At 33.8% G+C, this 19,912-nt stretch overlaps 3 protein-coding genes across 3 annotated transcripts; all 3 read left to right on the top strand.

Moving 5' to 3' along the window:
* Positions 1-2,339: 2,339 nt before the first annotated feature.
* Positions 2,340-3,458, top strand: LOC141587900 (uncharacterized). The gene is made up of 2 exons (XM_074409364.1): positions 2,340-2,388; positions 2,602-3,458. The coding sequence occupies exons 1-2, from the start codon at positions 2,340-2,342 to the stop codon at positions 3,456-3,458; spliced, it is 906 nt and encodes a 301-aa protein (XP_074265465.1).
* Positions 3,459-6,001: 2,543 nt separating this feature from the next.
* LOC141587899 (putative aspartic protease At2g35615) lies at positions 6,002-6,556 on the top strand. The gene has a single exon (XM_074409363.1). It carries the CDS (start codon positions 6,002-6,004, stop codon positions 6,554-6,556), a length of 555 nt encoding a protein of 184 aa, XP_074265464.1.
* An 8,318-nt stretch (positions 6,557-14,874) lies between these two features.
* Positions 14,875-16,593, top strand: LOC141587898 (stomatal closure-related actin-binding protein 1-like). The gene is made up of 4 exons (XM_074409362.1): positions 14,875-14,949; positions 15,697-15,817; positions 15,902-15,960; positions 16,158-16,593. Exons 1-4 carry the CDS (start codon positions 14,875-14,877, stop codon positions 16,305-16,307), a joined length of 405 nt encoding a protein of 134 aa, XP_074265463.1. The 3' UTR covers positions 16,308-16,593.
* Positions 16,594-19,912: the final 3,319 nt, after the last annotated feature.

Here is a 19,912-nt window from a genome sequence, read left to right as displayed (position 1 = left end):
AAGTACATATCTTTTAGGATGCCTCTTATTTAAATTTCACCCTACTAAAAAGTACATATCTTTTATATACTATTCTTTCGATGTGAGATACATAATTTAATTATTTAGACGTACTATGTTCATCATGCCTACATTATTTTTCAATGTGAAACATACAACATACCAAGAAGTAAATGTCTCTTCTTAAAAAAACCATTATTGTATATGTATTATTTTTCTTTGAAGGTAAAACCACTTAGTCTCGATCGACGATTATTAGATAGAGATCTCTATATTGTACATATAACGACACATTAACGCTCTATTAGTGCATTCAGAAGACAACCATTAGTAAAATCTTTAGTTTTGTACTGTCTTAGGAGACAACCATTAGTAAAACTCTTGGTTTTGTATTGTGCTTTAACTTTGTGTATGTTGTAATATTGTTCATTATAGGTTGCCTATGTGACACCAACATTAAGTGATTTTTGCTTCTCTTGTTCATGTTCTTAACTCTTTCCCGAGTAGTTATCATGAATCTCCACTTTATTTTTTATATCATATCGTAGAGATAATAATAGAAAATCTTAAGAGAGCTCTTTAAAACAATATTTATGAGACTCAAAAATTTTTGGGTTGATACATAAGTTCCAAATATGTCTCCTATTTATAATCATAGGATCACACTACCTTATACTAATTTTTCGATGTGGGACAATTCTACTATTTATATGTAGTATATTCACCACACCTACTTATTTTCCAATGTGGGACAAAACATACTAAAAAGTACACAATTTTACATATTAAGAAGTACACCATCTTTAATATGTGCAAATAATATGAAATTTATACTCTAATGATAGCATTTTTTACCACAAAGCTAATTATATTATTTTCATAATTTTTTTAACGATATTTTTTTGGCAAATGAAATGTAAAAGTTTGATATAAAAATTAGAAATATCACTTGAATATAATTTAGGAAATATACATATTGTAATAATTAAAAGATTCTCTACTTTATTTTTTACATCAAAAATTATACTTTCCTAAATTGATTTTTGATGATGTGGACGCTCTCAGATCGCTCGAAAGAACTCTCTTTTTTATATATATATAGATTTGTAAATTAACATAATTAATTTCTCGGTAAAAAAACAAAAAAAAAAACAAAAAAATACTCATTTTATTAATTCTTACGATTTAAACTTTTATTATTTCTCTAATTAAAATACGTTAAGGAGAAACATGAAAAATAAGTGAATTGTCAATTTAAATTCTATAAATAATACACTAAAAAGTAAAAACTCTATAAATATCGTGCATATATTGCACCAGGTCTATATTACTAACTTTATAAATACCGCGCATTCATTGCGCGGGAACTAAACTAGTAATATAAATAATTTTTTACCTTTACTGACTTGTAGAAATTTTTTCGATAGTTTACTTAATTCGTCTTGCATAATTATCAATCTTGATAATCATATATTATATTAAAGCAGAAACCATCTGCCACGTGTCATCAGCAGACGGCTTCTGCCAAGTGTCATTCCCACAACAAAATACTACGGAGTACATTATTTTCATATATTTTTAGAAAAAAAAATTACATTATTATTTATCCTTCATAATAATCAGCGTGATTATGATTTGTTAAAAAAAGATTTCATTAATAAACTTATAAAGATTAAAGAGGAAGGTAGCATGATTATAGGAGGAAATTTCGGTGTGATTGGTTGTTTGTCATATACCCATATCATTTAAGATTCAATTAATCTTCCGAGTAATAAAATATACAAAAAGAGCAAAAAATATCAGTCTAATTTTTTAAAACTCAAATCTTCGTGAAATCAAAAACACAACTTCCCAAGGTTTCTAAATTGTGAATACAATATCCACGATTCTAATCCAGTTCATCACCATCCTTCCATTCTCAATATATATATTATTTGCAATTGACATGGTTTAGTGGATAATTAAGTGTGTACTATACCAATCAAACTTTGCCTATTCGCTAATTATAAATTAACTACTGCTTATTATGTAGTATGAATTATCTAACATCTATTTTTTTTTTTTGCATAGTAGTCCACGATCCAGGATACCATACGGAGAGGGCTAATAAGAAAATTTCAAAACAGAAAAGCGCCTAATATGGAGGTTTCCGACAACACGGGTACCAATATCAATAGGGTATCCGTATACCCTCAACATCGTTCGTACCGATGTCAATAGCTAGCACATCATGTAATTAAACTGAATTCCGATATTGCAAAGATGAACTTGCATAACAGAGGAGCAGTTGTGTTAGATTCACCTTCCTCCAAATATGTCAATGCTTCCAAGTTCCAAGTATGACTCTCAACATTGGTGCACGAAATGAAACACCGATTAACATCTTAGGTCAGTCACCTTCAACTATAATACCAATATAAAGGAGTATATGTGATCATTGTAAAAAAATATATTCATGATGTTATACTTTAAAAGATATTAGTACTACTTTAAGTTTTACTATAATCAATGATTCATATTTCAATAATAATTAACACATATTACAAACATAAAATTACGAAAAAAAAAGAAGTCATCTAATTTGTACTGATTAATATTTAGATTACAGGAGATCTCCTCTTGTGGGATGGGATACTGTATGTAGACCAAAGGAAGAAGAGGGACTAGGACTTAAAGACCAGGAAATGTGGAACAAGGCCATGATAGGTAGGCTTGTTGACTGGGTTGCAGAGAAAAGGGATTCAATTTGGGTACATTGGGTACATAATAACTACCTAAAGGGACAAGAGTGGATGGAGTACTCCCCTACCACGAATTCGAGTTGGATTTGGAGAAGAATATGCAAGGTTAAAGAGGTAATGGCTGCTGGATATACAGATGGTAAATGGGAGGTACAACAAGATGGTTATACACCAGCTGGGTGTTATAACTGGTTTAAGGGGAACTGGCCTTGTGTCACTTGGTATAAAGTAATCTGGAATGGATGGGCTATTCCCAAGCATCAATTTTTGGGGTGGCTTATTGCTCATGAAGCTCTGAACACGGTTGCTAGATTGAAGAGCTTTGGATTGGATATAGAGGACAAGTGCTACCTATGTGGAGTGGATGAAGAAACTGCAGGTCACTTGTTTTTTGAGTGCACGTATAGCACAAGGGTCATCATAGAATTAAACAGGCAAACAAGGTGGGATTTTCCCATGAGGAATGTGGTTCACTGGTGTGAGCAGAGGACGGGAACAAAGGCGCAAAGAGGGGTGCAGTCAGCTATGATGTTGAGTGCACTATACCAGGTCTGGAAACAGAGAAATAAAAGCAAGAATGAGGCTGTTTTGGTACGGCCTGAATGTGTGGCAAAGATGATTATGGATGAGATGAGGTCACGAGTTCGAGGCTTGGAAAGAGCTACCCTAACACAGGCCGAGAGAGACTGGTTTATTAAAATGCGTCTAGTAGAATGATAATTTATTTATGTTGGCTTTATAAACTTTTGTAATTATCTTTTGATATATATATTACTCTCACATTTCACCAAAATAATAATAATAATAATAATATTTAGCTTTTTAAGTTTTTATTATTTTTTATTGGCAAATCAGTAAACAAGATCTTAACGGAAAATTTAGAGAGTATGTAAATATGAATACCTTACTTTTTAGCCGAGATTGACGACAAGAATATTATGCGACCAGCCCTATTTTGAATGTTTTGAAATCATTTAATGGCATAAAGTAGTTAAGAAATCATTGAATGAATATTTTTTTACATAATAATTTTGGAATCTTATCATAACACTTACTAATAAATCAACATATATTTACTTCATAATGATCGTATCTATTTTACACTACTAAATATTTCAAATAAGATAGTTACAAAGAATTTATAGTCAAAATAGTAGGAGGTTGCATATTTTTTCCATAAAATGAAAATGTAATTTGCGGAGATTGCGAAAGACAATAAGGCATGTAGCCAATTTGAGGGGATTATTTTAGAAACAAATATTGTAGGTTATACCATCTTTGACTACTAATTCTGTTTTCCCCTTACAAATATTAGGATTTGGATCTCATGCAACATATCAATTACTAGGCTCTACTTTTAGTTTTATCCGAGATTGCCCACCATATATAGCCACCTTCGGTCACCATCACATCGCCGCACCGTGATTTCCAACCTCAGTTGGATAGAGTTTTGGTAAATTATTTAGGGTACGATTTTCCGACTCAGGGCATGACGACAATCATGAGAATTTCATTGTCCTTTTTTAGTCTTCATTTTGCTTACTCTTTCATTTTTTTTAATATTATACTGTAGTTTTATACATATTTCAGTCGTAACTAATATGAATCACGACCTTTTAATTTCTAATAATAACCCCAGTGATTAATTATGACCATGCAGAGCGGGGTAAAATTCAATATACTCAATCGAAATGGCGGGATCATAAAAATGCTAAGTTGTTTGACTTGCATTTTGTTTATTTTTAATAATATTGTCATGAATAGAAATAAATAATATTTTTTAAAGAGTTATTGTTGTGTAAAGTGGTTTTACTGTAATACGGTTTCAGACACAATTTTAAAGCGTTTAATAAAAAATCCCGTTCTAATTTGTGTAGAATCGCCTTATCATTTGTTTAAAATCCTAGCATTGGGCCCTTGGTCATCCATCATAAAGAAGCTTTGGAGCTAAACTATTATCATCTTTGAACTAGAATTGTGAATATGTGTTGACTTTTAGTGGCCAAATTTCATTTCCATTAAGAATTGCGATGCAAGTTAATTTAATTCGTATACTCACAAAAGTTTATGTATATTTTCGTGGGGCAAATGGTTTCTTTAGTGATGTGAAATTCCTAATCATCTAGACACTCTCCACACTCTTGAGAATTTGTAATATATGGGTAATATTTATAGCTGATATTCATTCACCAAGTTGGACGATTAATATTTTGTAGTTCCTGTTTATTCTTTGTTTGGTTTAGAATTCCAAAAATATTCAGATAAGTGTTAAAAAATCGGTTTTATTAGTTATTACTTTGCACAAACTTACCTATTTACAAGGGAGTGTTTGACTATACTTTCGTTTTTAATTTCGTTTTTAATTTTGAAGACATTAAACGAAATTATAAATTTGTTATTTTATTTGGAGGTACGGTGGGGGAAGTAGGGTATGGGTGGAGGCAAGAGGGGGTAGGATAGTTTATGGACGTAGGATATTGATTGAAAGGGTGGTGGTTAGTTATTGTAGCGGGTTACTAAGATAAGGAGGGTTGATAAGGACGTCGTTGTCCGAGGGTTTGGGTTTGGTCACCACTGCGGTAGAGGGTCTATTAGGGAGTCTTGAGACTCTTGAGGTAATCGGTTAGTGATGGCGAACGCTGTTTCCAGACGTTTAGGTGATGGTAGGTGGGAGAGAAAATGAGAGAGAAGGTAGAGAATTGAGAAAAGAAAAAAACAAGAAGGATAATATGAAAATAAGCGTACAACAATGAGTTAAATTAAATGTATGTTGCGTAAATAAACAGGTTATCAAATTTATAATAATTTTATATCCACTTTTCATATTTCACATCTTATTATAAATTAAAAAGTCGAGAAAAAAAAAGTTGAGTACTTCGAATAAAATTAAGCAACATTAACTTATCAAAAGTATAGACAAAATAAAAATTTCTAAAATTTAGTAACTAAATCAAAAAAATACGTAAGTTTTTACTTTTAATAATACATTTTGTTACCACCCGTGCAGTGCACGGGTTTGAAAACTAGTAAATGTTTAAACCCGTAAGGCCGTAAATATATCTAGCAAAATGAAATGTACAATGTTAACCTTACACAAACTTCTTGTATTCTTGTTTGTCACAATGATAGTCGATATATCATTCATCTCTAGAAACAATGGATTAACAATGAGGATGATTCCTATAGAGTCGCCCCATTTGAAAATCGTACCACAAAAATCGACTATCTATGATCGATTCCAATTTTTCAACAATATATCCATGTCTCGTATACACAATCACAAAAATAAATTCGCCCTGAATGATATTAAATCACCATTACTTAGAGCTAAGGGCAATCTGTTTGTAACTCAACTTTCATTCGGAGAAGTCGATGATCCCTACTCTCCTTATTTACTCCTTGACATTGGTTCCGAAATGACTTGGGTTCAGTGTGAAGGTTGCGATCCTTGCTTTCAGATAAATGGCAAAAACTTTGACTACAAAAAGTCGAGTTCATTTAAACGAGTGAGCGAAAATGATGAGTTATGTTATCCATTGGAGTTTACTTATGAAGGCTCTTGTGGCCTTACTCTCGACTATGGCATCATCCCGCCTTTCCCGAGTGTCAAAGGCCTTATGGGTAGAGAAAATTTCTATTTCAAAAACTCTAGAACAAGTGACAGAGAAGTTTACCAAGGTTTGGTATTCGGGTGTGGACTCGTGAACGAAAATATACATTTCGGTGTAAACAATGGTCCTGAAAATATTATCGCCGGTGTATATGGGCTTAACGGAGACCCGAGATCGCTTTTTGAAGAAACCCAATTTGATTAAGCTAGTGTTGATGATGCCTTAAGATAAATTAATCTCATTTGTTATTTAATTGTGTGCCTCTTAAGTTTAACCATGTAGCATGAATCTCCAATTGTCAATTCAAGGTTATCAAGAATGTCATCATGAAGATCAAAGATGAAGATAGTCATTAGTGCTAATGTCATGTGTTGTAAAGTGATCGTTTAACACGAATTTACGTTTAGGTGCAAAAACAACAGTTGAGTCAACAGTTAATTAAGGCTCGTCTTTGAAAGAAATATTTCGAAAATATTTGAATATTTGTTAAAGTGCTTTCAATGTTCACAAATGTTTTCTGAAATTATTTTGAAGTCTTTTAAAGAATGTAGAGCTTTCAATGACTTGCTAATGAGTTTGCTTGCACAATAAGACACTTACTATAAATGGGTTGTTTGCTTTTACATTTATGGAAATGTTTATGGTTCCCATAAACACAACCATTTATGCTTGTTTCTTGTTGAAAAACCCAGCCTATTTTTGTGTGTGTGCACAATCTGATTTCTTGCAATCTTAGGCACCGATTTCTTGAGGAAGAATACTCGGTTAGTTGTAGAGGAATTCGGATGGCTTGTGCATGTTGCCCAAGCAAACTACTTACATTATTTTAATCACTTGTGCTTATGAGTGTAAGATATTTTAATGTAAAGTATACTACTTGAACATTATAAATACCTTGCTTAATTCATTTTTACAAGTGTGCAACAAACGAGTTTTAAACTGAAAAAGACTTAAGCTTTCAATCGAGTAAATTAACTTTGCAAAACCGTTTATCATTTCAAAATCTTTGAATCTTTTGCAAGTTTGTTTATTTATCTTTTGAGTCTTTTACTTGAGTTTGTTGTTGCACCTAGTCGTTTTAGTCGTGTTCAAGGATCCCGTGTTTTGTACTTAAATTTTATCTCCTCCGTTCAATTGAGTGAACAACATTGAGATAAGTGGTCTTGTAACAAACGGGTAGAACCAAAGTCTTAGGATAGAGTTATCTTTAAGCATGAAGTCTTCGAAGCGGAATAGCTTTTGAGCATGAAGTCTTTCGGCGGAGTAGCCCAAAGCAAAAGTCTTGGAAGCGGAGTAGCTTTTAAGCATCAGCAACCGGAGTAGGTTGGGGAGTTGTTTTATTATTCAGGGTGGTCTTAGTTTGTATGAGTTTACTTCTGAGACGTTTAATAAAATAGCGCTGGACGTAGGTCGCGGAGTAGTGACCGAACCAGTTTTAAAAACATCGTTAGTCGTGTCTATTTCGTTTTATTTCCACTGCACACTCTACTCACGTTTTTATCTACAGAATCAACTGTTGAGTACACTGTAACTTCTGCTTGCTGAATCGTTGTTGAATACTTCTAACTCTCTAGTTCTAAGTATCGACTTCTCCTTTCATCTAAGCATTGTTTAAAGTGTTTAAGAGTTATTTAAAGAAGCTTTCATTAAGCTTAAATTTTAAATAGACACCTAATTCACCCCCTCCCCCTCTTAGGTGCCCTCGTCCGTGACTCTTCACTTTTATCTCAACTTGATGCTCATACCCATGGTAAATTTTCTTACTGTTTACCACCACTAAATCAATTCTCATTCGTAGAATCAACTATTTACTACGGAGATGATGCTCAAATTAGCGGCGATGCAAGTAGACCAGTTCAAACCATCTCAATGGATAGCGACTATCATTACTATTTATACTTAAGTGGAATAAGTGTTAATAGAAAACGACTACCAATCGATCCAACTGTCTTTGAACATGGAGAAGAAGACGACACAAAGGGCTTTGTCATCGATACTGGAACAATTTATACAATCCTAGCGAGAAGCGTATATAATCCACTAAGACAAGCAATAACTAAGTTCTTTCTTAACAATTATGGTTGGCTTCCGAGGGCTCCGATACAAACACTCGATCTTTGTTATTCATTGTATCCTAATCTCGATCAACGTATTTATCCAAAGGTAACGTTTCATTTCTTGAATCATGAACAAGTTGGAGAAATCGATATGGTTTTAACCAAAGATCAATTGTTTGTCGACGCACAACAAATTTTTGGTAAAGATTATGGATTTTGTTTGATGATGATGCCTAATGATAACCCAAGTTATTCGATCCTTGGATCATTTCAACAAGTTAATTTTAAGCTTTTATTTGATGTTCATAATAATCGTTTGTCATTTGTACCTCAAAATTGTCTAGAAAGTGTACCATAAGTATATTCTCCATAATAGTTTTGGCAAAGAATGCAAAAAAAAAAAAAAGTTCACATTTAGTTCATGGCATTCATCGAACCTAAGAATGATGAAGTCGGGTTCGGATAAAAGAATTATACTTTCAGATGTTTCAGATGTACTGTGTCATTGTAGGTTTGTATACTACTACCCATTATATTTAAAATTTTTCAAAATGCTACATATAATACTGTTTTTTTTTTGTGAAATGTAAAAATTTCATTAAGATCACACAGCTATTACAAGCTACAATTTCAATACATCCAATTCCAATACCTCAGTGAGGCATTACATAAACAAGTGAAACCTATTGAGCCAAACTCTATTCGTGCTTTGTTCTTGTGTATCCAAATCTGATAGTAGATGGCATGTACTAGACATAATAACATACCTTTTTTGAGAGAGTGCATTGCATCTGATCAAGCCACAACATTAAATCATCTTGAGGTATCACAAAACTACCCATATGAGCCAACAAATCCAGAATCTTGCTAGTGTATTGATACTTCTGAAATAGATGTTCCGTTGATTCTGTGTCACTTCCACATAATAAATAAAGGTCATCTGCAACAATACCCAATGCAAATAGCTAGTTTCTCCTTCAGCTGCAGAGCCTTCCTTGCTATCAACCATCCCACAAATTGGTGCTTGGGAATGCACCAACTATTCCAAACTTGCTTGGACCATTGCACAGTCTGGAACTTAGGTCTCATCATCTCATATCCTTCACTAACAGTATACCCCTTACTGCCCATTATCCGTTCTCCATTCAAGTAACTAGAAGCCAACATTTCCTTAACACGACAAATATTTTTCCATCCCCAGCTAATATCTCCATTAGGGTGATAATCAAACCAATTCATCTTTTTAAGTAGATCTGATAAACCCATCTCACCCAAAACCTATCAGGGCAACAATACACCCACCAAACTAGTTTCCCTATTATAGCCTAATTCCAGGATAAACCATCTCTAATGGCCAAACCACCTTCCTGTCTTGGAGCACACACCTTATCCTATCCTACCAAAGGCACTCTAATATAATCATCATTACCATCCCACATGCATTTTTTACAAATGGTATTAATTTTGTTCAAGAATCCCTTTGGTATAATAAAAATGTTAACCCAATAACTATACACAGCTGTAAGCACCGAGTTAACTAAAATAAGCCTACCAGCATAGGAAAGTTTTTTTTGTACCAAAGTTTCTTATTCTTTCTACCAACTTTTCCACCAGAATATTGCAGTCCTGCTTCTGCATTCTCCCACATGTAATAGGGACACCCAGGTACCTGAATGGTAACCGCCCTTCAGTAAACCCTGCAACCTGGAGGATATCAGCCTTTACACAACTCTGCACACCATGAAAGTAGGCACTAATCTTTGCAGGAGTCATTTGGAGTCCAGATGCACAAGAGAAAGTAGCAAAGGATCTCAGCAGAATCATAATAGAAGTAATGTCCCCCTTACAAAATAAGAGGAGGTCATCAACAAACATAAGATGGGACAACTTCATTTTGCTGCAGAGAGGATGGTATTTAAAAGGCATACTAGTTTGTTTTTTTTTTTTTTTTTTTTTTTTTTTTTTTTTTTTTTTTTTTTGACAGTTGGATAATTAAGAAAGGTACCTATTACAACAAACGAACCCTTCTTGCAATGTTGTGTGCAAGACGGTTCAAAGATCTAGGAATAAAACGAAAGCTAATACAATGAAAAAACGGGCATAAGTCTAAAATATCCAAGATAACAACATTACAGCAGTGACTTCTTGAAACGACCCCAAAGATCTGGAAGATGACTTGTAGACAATTCGAAGAAACAACCAGATGAAGAAAGCCCGACTCCTTCGCCCAAATAAGGGTTTGCTTAATGCCAATTGCCTCTGCTTGCTCCGCTGATTCTGCTAGTGTAGAGTAGTGAAACTTATCTCCGACGAATCTTTCAGAAGAAAGACTATCTAAAGAAGAGACACTCCATCCAATTCCAGTTAAAAGGTCATCCTTCCAAGCAGCGTTGACACAGATGAATCTTGTTTCGCAATTGGACGATTCCTCAAAAAATCTGTTCCACTCTCCTTTTTTTATTCTTGTAATAATACGCTCATTGTCATCATCCAGATAACGTAATGGCCGAGTCGTATCCATTACAGAATTGAGAGCATCGAGAGAAGTGCCCAGCTCTGAGTCGTACATTTTAATAATCCCAATAATACTGACCTGCTCACCATTGAAGATAATTATATTTCTTGCTATCCAAATTGCATGTACTAAGCAAATGAAGGAAAAAACCAAGAAATCATTGTCCTTATGCCCAGAAAAGTAGTTAAGCCAATTGACAATCCACTGCTTAACCGTCACACACCTATCATTGTAGGTGTTTATTCCTAGTGATGATGCTTTCTATAATCTAGAAGATATAGGACAATCTCTGAACAAATGGTCAGTGGTTTCAATGTTTCCTTCATCTTCGCAAAACTGACAATGAAACTGATCTGCAATGTTCCACTTTTGTATTTCCACTCCCACAGGTAGTGTGTCAGTCATAATTTTCCAAATCAATATCTTCCATTTCGAAGGACCCTTAAAGTGCCATAAACGCTTCTTTATAAACATTCTTTCCCCATCAAACAGTCTTGTTTTATCCTTTTCAGTCCCCTTCTCTTCAATGAGCCTATGAATAGGAAGCGGTCTACTCAAATATTCCATATCAATAGTAAAAAGAAGAGGAGACAAAGGATCCCTTTGCCTCAAACCTTTTTTTCCTTTGAAATGCCCAAAAACCTCTCCATTTAAGACCAAAGAATAGGAAGCAGTCTCAACACACTCCATTACCATACTAATAAACTGTTGAAGAAGATTTAAAGCATTCATCACCTGTTATAAGAAGATCCAACTTACCGAATCATAAGCTTTCTTGAGATTTACCTTAAGCATAAACCTTGGAGAAGCTGCTTTCCTATTATAGCATCTGATAATATCTTAACATATTAAAATATTCTCAACTATACTCCTCCCTTGGATAAAACCCCCTTGACTCTCACTGATGATATAAGGCAAAATCTTGGCTAGTCTAGTACACATCAGCTTAGATATACATTTATAGACAACATTAATTACAATATGAAATGGGTCTAAATTGTGTGATATTCTGAGGGAGGTCAATTTTTGGGATTAAAGTTATTAGGGTATGATTGATTTGTTTAAAGAGCTTACCATTAAGAAAAAAAATCCTGACTAGACTTACAGAAAAGCTCCCCAATCACATCCCAAGCATCTTTGAAGAATGTACTAGAGACACCATCATGACGAGCTGCTTTGTGATTTGGAATAGAGAACAGTACTTGCTAAAGTTCCTCATTGGTAACAGGTGCCAGCAAAAGAGCTTGATGTTCATCAGTACATACTCTCCCCAATTGCACAGTATGCTTGGATATATCTTTAGTATCAGCTGTAGTACCCAACAATGTCTCGTAAAACTCCAAGAATGCCTTTTGAATTTGATCAGCATTATCACAATTTTCCCTATGCATATCTTCAATTTTCATAATTTTATTCTTCACCTGCCTAGTTTTATTCAGGCTGTGAAAATACTTTATATTCTGATCCCCATATAATACTGTTTTCTTCAAAGTACTACCTACATAGTTACAACTCTTCCCAAATTGATACCTAATACCCTAAATTAGGTCTTCTTAATTAACCTACAATATGAATTTCATTAGTTTCACAAATACTAGATTTTGTGCCCGTGCGTTGCACGGGTTTCAAATTTGTCTTTCCTCTAATTGTTTAGACTTTTTAATATCATTTTAAATGATACGCAAAAGTTGTATTTCAATTACTCAAATAAGGTACTCCGTATAAATAACAAAGAATTACCCTCAATACAGAGAGATTCTTAAACCTTCAAAACTCAATAATTGAGTTCCTTCCAATATTGTTTACTCATACAAACTCCAACCCCAAAATAGGTTTCTTCGGCCTCAAAAGTAGAATTTTAAGACTTGAATTTGGGATGTTGGGGACTGGAATACTCCCGCTTGTTGGGACCACACCCTCCTAACTGTACCAGTTTCGCCGAGTCCAATTTCATGCACCTGAAAATACGAAGGCTCATTAAAAGATGTTTTTTACAAACGTTTTCAATAAGGCCGCCTTACATAAGAATTTTAATTTGCATATATTTGTTGGTGGTAAGCATCAAGATCAGTATTTGGTACTTATATTTGTTCGAGAAGTATTTATCGAACAATTTTTAACAAATCAGTTACAATAATCAGTACGGACTTCAAGTAAAGGCAAATAATTCTTTTATTAATATAAATAAGTCATTCCTAGAGCGAAGCTAAAGAATATCATTTTTATATAATTGGAAATATTACATAAGATTCTACCAAACGTAATGCAAAAGCAAGTGGGTAGTTTGGATTTGATTGGATTGGAGGGAGTACAATTCTAGAATGACCAATTTAGGATAAATTTAGTAAATTGGTCATTCTTGTCTGGTTGGTATTTACAATGCTCAACCAAAACCTGGCCACATTAAATCTCGTGTCATGTTTGTAATATAAATGGGTCAATAACCTCAATCCATATTCATTGACTCCAAGTCTTTTATATCGTATTTTCAATTCGTGTTATGCCATTCCTACCTCTCACGCTATTAACTTGTTTAAGCTAACTTGCCCAATACACTTCTTCCCTCTTTCAAACACTAAAATTAGAGATATTAGGAAATACTCCCTCCTATTCTAAATAACTCTCTCTATTTCCTTTTTCGTTTATTCACAAGCAATACTCTACCTATTTCCTTATTTGGCAAACTTTTATACTTATTTTAATCACCCCACCCCACAACAATACCCCACAATACTCATACTTTATCTTATTTTAATCACCTGCCCGTGCGTTGCACGAGTTTCAAATTTGATTCTCCTTTAATTGTTGTGGAACTTTTTTACTATTTTAAGCGGTGTTCATAATTATAAATATTAATTAACATTCATATAATATTTTACCGATAGTAGTTGTTGCCCGAGATAGCTGATTGTCTTGTTATTTAATATTAATGATTTTACTTTAAAAAAAATGCAAATACTTCGTATGGGTTTTAGTGGTTAAAAAACTCAAAATAAATATAAATAATGTATAATTTAAACCAACCCAAACACTATAATATTATTTTATTATATATACACCTTATATATAGGCTCCATCTACTATATATAACAGAGCAAGTTAAACACGAAAAATACCACATCGTCATAACAAAGTACAGGTCATGCTTTCGTGTACCCTAGAGAATAAAACCCGTGTCCCTCAACCGCCATTGATGGACCTTCTAATTTCCACATTTCATAGTTCATACATTATTATACTTCCTCCTTCCATATATTTTTTTGGTTTAAATACAATCATATTCTCCAATCAATTTCTTCAACATACATACATACATGATACATATATATGCATGCATACATGTTAGTAATTTGACATATTTAGTCACCAAAATAATGGTAAAGTTCATCCCTTCTTTCTTCCATTTTTTTTAATATTTCAATTAATTTTTGCGTTATTATACTCCCCTCCCTTAATTCCCGTGCCCTCCACGAAAAGGGAGGGTTATTAAGAATAGGAGGGTGTATAATATAAATAAGAATAATATCTCCTAACTATAATATAATCATATTTCCTAATATTCTCTAATACTAAACAACCATGACCGAGTGTATAGCCTATAGAGGTGAACTTAGCACCTTGGGTTTTATGATTATTTGAGGGAAATTTTGACATAAGGGAAGAACTGAGTGGAGTGGACGGACAAATTTTCTTGGCATTCGTGTTCATCCTATTGAATAGTTAGGCTAGAGTGCCAAACCCACATTTTTTTTTTAACTTCCCGTTCTATATCCTTAATTTTTTAACTGGAATGTTTTCGTCTTCACTTAAACCAAGCTTTAGTTGATGCGTATGTTTCCATCACTAACTTATCTTCTTTCCACTTTGGTTCTTGTCCCTTGAATCGAATCGAATCTCTGTGGAACAAGAGTAATATCTTAATCCAACTGCGACCCCTGCAGGTTATGGACATGGACTTTGAACTTCGAGCATTAAGAGTTCAGCTCATGGAGAAATCCATGCGTTCAGCTCATTTACAAAAGGAGGTATTGAAACATTGCTTCTCTCTTTAGTTTATGATGTTCTTCTAGATGACGAGCCATTTATACAACTCTTCAATTATCTCTCCTACTTTGGGGGGATTTTGATAAGGCTTGGCGGAGGGAAAATAGATCCCTCCCCATCCCCATCCTTCTATCTCCATTTATTTCCAACTCTGTTTGGTAACCAAACAACGGAAATTGAATCACTCCATTTCCCACCCTTCCCTTATCCTCCGAATTCCTCTATCCAAACAAACCCTTAGGCACTGATTAATCAGAGAATCTGTTGCAGTTCCCAAATTTTTTATATGAGTCTGTTGATATTGTAATGGTCTGATATTTATTTAAATTTGCTGGATACAACGAAGGGCACACCTTAATATTGAAGAGTCCAAAGTCGAACCAAAAAATGAAGAGAAAAAATGAAAGTAAATATACTTCAGTAACAAAGATGTCGTTTGTATAGTGAAGCAGGAGAAGGCGTCAAGAGTGACCACTTTTCTCCGTGGTCTGATCCAAGTCCCCTCCTTTCCACCTTCCCAACACCATAAAATGATTTTAGAATGAAGTCTGAAAGTATTTCATGATTTCAGACTCAAAGTTGGATATGTTTTACCGTGTTATGTAGTCTGAAAGTATTCGTGAAAACACAATTATGTTTTACCGTGTTATGTAGTCTCAAGCTAGATATCTAAGAAGTCCAGAACCTGCATACAAAAATAACTACGTTTTTTCGCTCTTGTAACTAAGCTTACCGTATATATATTTGTCCTCATCTTAGGAGCTACCAAACCAGTCTATGCTCCGGAGCCTTTCGATGTTGGACGATTCCTGATAGCAGAAATTGTTCACGATGGCCCTATTGACCCGGGTTAGTTCATGATACATACTCTAATAATGTTTTTAGCAGTATTATAGTTTTATCGTGAATGCCAATTCACGTTTTTCTTTACAGCTCCAGGTTTGGGAAGCTATGTTGAGGCTCTTGTGCGCAGACATGATACTGAATTCAATGTGAGTTACTTCAGCAATATCAAATCGGTGCCATCACTATCTTATTTGTCTTCAACCTTTCATCTGCTATGTTGAGGCTCTTCTGCGTCGACATGATACCAACTAAACACAACAGTCGCAACATTAACTCAAACACTATCAGTGTAATGACTATTTTAAATGTTGCTGTTTGAAGCTAAGTTCTTTGTATTCTGCAGGTAGTTGTCACCCAGATGAATGGAGTAGATCAACAGTCACAAACAATCCATGTCCTTCACGTGGGAAAGATGCGGATGAAACTTTGTAAAGGGACGACAGTGGTGGCCAAGGAATATTATTCCTCTACAATGCAGCTGTGCTGGTTTTGAGTGATAACTATCTAGGAAAACGCTAATATAGAGCCTTTGAATATTGGTTTGCGACATGGTCAATGGGCAAACCTTACTGTGCAAAATTGTAGCACGTTCACTTACACGGAATCACAAACAAGATTACACCGAGGGAGAGACACCTAGTAGGCTAGTATGCAAGTTTTGATTGTAAGATTGCCATTGAAGTTTCTATAATTCATAGACTTCAATTCATTTCTTAGGTCTTCCGCTATTTTGAAGAGAGAACTCATTTTTTGCGTATACATACCCATTTGTCTATTAATCACTTGTAAGTTGTAACTATACACCTGCTCAAGCTGTGCCAACTGTATCTCAGAGTACTACCCCACCCTTGGCGTCATCTGCGTTATCTAATATGTTGGTAAAGAGCACTGTGCCAACATTGATCCCTAATCAGCGACTCTGTTCGATCGCCCCTGGTGAATATACTATGTTCTCTGGCCATAATAAAGAGAAATAGATTAATATGATTCAAACTTTAGACAATTTGAGCGTATATGGAAAAGTAATTACACAAAAGCATAACAAATAGACATAGATGCTCAGTTTAATCATATAATTAACGAAATTAAATAGACGTGCATGACAAACAAAGCTATCAAAGCAAAAAAAACGCGAAGATCAAAATCAAAACTAATTGGCTGGAGTAGTCTAGAAAAGCTATATTTATAGCTAGAAACGGGAGCAATTGCAGTTACAATTAAAAACGTTTACAAATCTATCCATTATTAAAAAGTTTATCTTTTATGATTATTAAGCTTATCATCATCTTATTTAAATTTTATCATTAATATTTTTTTAATTTCTCTATTATTTATCTATTTAACTTGTTTCATTAAAGTTGGAGTCTCTAGAATTGCCTGAAAAAAGCCTCTTTTATATATATATATATTGATTAACTCAATTCTGATAATACTAGGTTTAAACCCGTGAAATTCACGGGTCTGCTTTATATGTTAATATGGTATATTTGTAATTAAACATTGCTATTATTAGTTTTATAATGATGATAATATTCATTTTATGATGAGAATTTTGTCCGTGATAGATATATATATCTCATTTATCTATAATGCTGTAATACAATTATATTTTATATTAATTTTATAAAGATAAATTTCAACTCTTTTCTTTATTAATATGTCGGTCACCCAACCTTCTCATTTTCTCATATCTTAAGATGAACATCTTGTGTAAATGAGTAGTTTTTTTTTTTTACAAAGGAATGGTCTCAAACCCTAAGATCCTCTAACACTTTGAAATTGTCTTACTTAATAATCAATGTTAAGAGTGACTAAATTTTGTAATTGGCTTACATTGTTTTTTTTTTTTTAGAAAAATGATTTTTCAGGGGTGAGGAGTCGTTTTTGAAAGTTGGTAGAGATAAACATACGTATTTCCATTGCAAAGTACTATGTGTAAATTAACTCTCATTATTCCGATGAGATTTCATATATGTGGACTGTTTTTGATTTATGGTTTGAATTTCCATTATTCTTGTTTTAGAAAAAAAATGATAACAAAGTCAGATAAAAAAATTACTACGGATTATAAAAAAAATAAGTTTATACGTAATGAGAGAGGCTAATAAGTAATGTGTTCATAGCGAATCGTAGCCCAAGGAGGGTTCTTTCATCGTGTGCTTTGTGCATGCGATGGACAGAAACCTAAAAAATGAGAACAAATAAGAATGTTATTGTTAGTGTAACTAATTAAGCAAGTGAATAATAAACTGAATGACAAACTTAGTAAAGTTGTAATTGTAATTGAATTGAAAAATTACCTATATTTGGAAATAACTCCAACTTCCTCTACAAATTCTCAAATAACTCCCGCTTCTGCGTCAGACTACTACACCAAATTCAACACTTGATTTTCAAAGACAACAACAAAATGAGAGGTCTTTCGTTATCCATGTCAATGACATGAAACTTTACTTAAAACCCGGAAACACACAGGTTTTTATGAATTATCAAGTTCCGAAAAAAGTATATAAGAGTCATTAAGGAATAAGACAATCACCTTGGAATGCTTGTTTCATAACACACTGAGTGACAATGATGGCAGGTTCACTGGTCCTCTTACGACTTGATACAGAGTCTTGCACTACACCAACATAGTCATTCCAGATTGATGAGCATGGTGATATCCATCATTAGCATTCTTGTTTTCGAGTGAAATGTTGTGTTCTAGATTTGTGAAATATTTTTTTTAGTATAGATTTGTGAAATGTTAACGTTGACTAATTAAGGAGAAATATTTTAGCGCGGGTTGGCATAAGTAATTTATATTATAGTTTTTTTTTACTTCTGTTTATTTGAGCGTGAATTTAGGGAATATTTTGTGGTATAAATCTTAAGATTAGGGGAGATAATTGAAAAAAGTTGAATTATTGAAAAAATCTCTACAAATTTTGGAAAAGATAAAAGTGTAACTGATTTTATAATTAGATCTCACCTCATAAATATGAAACATTTTACAAATCTCATCTCATGCCGAAATAATTCAGCATTTGCCATTATTTGATGGCATTAATTTGACATGCTGCCTTTTTTATGATTTTTCTTTAACCTCTTCTTTGGCTGCCAGGTCAGATTGTAATGTAGAATTAGGATGCCAAGTCAACTTTTTGGCAGCTGCATTAGAGAAATATATGATATATGATATGATATGATATGATATGATACCCCATTATACCGGCCTTATTAATAATCCCACCTCCTCTTTCAATCCTTTCTTTTTCATCATGTTAATCTATCCACCATCATTGTCAACATCCACCCACAATCGTCTCCAACATCTATTATCAACATCCACCTACTATAACACCCAGAACCATCCCACTCCATATCATGATCCTCACATCACATACCACCATTCCAGGTGCTTACTACTATTGCCGACCATACTCAATCACGCCTCAAATCTAGGGTTTCTTTTGAGTGGGATTTGGCTATAATGCCGCAATGGTGGTGGTTTTAATAGGGTGGTTTTGGGATAAATTAAAGGTGGGTTTTCGTGGCTTTAAGGTGGTGGATACGGTGTAAGGTGTGGTTGGATTAGAGTCGAGGTAGTGTTAGAAATGTGCCCGTGGCTAGATTAGGGGTGATAACGAAAGCATGGTAGGTCGTGCAGGTATTGGTGGTGGGACCACATTAATTTCTGATTTTTTGATGATTTAACCTTAACCATGACGTAATTTAGCTTATTCGGTCGCAATTTGAGAAGAGTTGTAATTATATAGGTAGTATTAATGTGGATAGTAATTTACCATTTTTCTTATTATGAAATATAGAGAGCTTATAATGTATATTTATTTAGAGCTTTTTAAATTTTTTGTGTTTAAGTTACATGCATATTAAATTTTTGATGTCAAAATTCAAATCTAGATTATATGTATTGTTTCTGATAGGGCTGAGCAAAAATACACGATACAGTTTTAATATACAGATACGCTACCGCATACAATTCTAGTTACACGAATTTCCGTATATACGATACGACTGGTTCTTTAAAAATTGTATAGGGCCAGGCAAAAACCAAACCGGGTTGTCCGGGTATAGTGTTTCTGATACGACTTT

Source organism: Silene latifolia, chromosome 6, assembly GCF_048544455.1.
Source record: "Silene latifolia isolate original U9 population chromosome 6, ASM4854445v1, whole genome shotgun sequence".
Taxonomy (NCBI): Eukaryota; Viridiplantae; Streptophyta; class Magnoliopsida; order Caryophyllales; family Caryophyllaceae; genus Silene; species Silene latifolia.
This window is presented reverse-complemented; position numbering and strand designations above follow the sequence as displayed.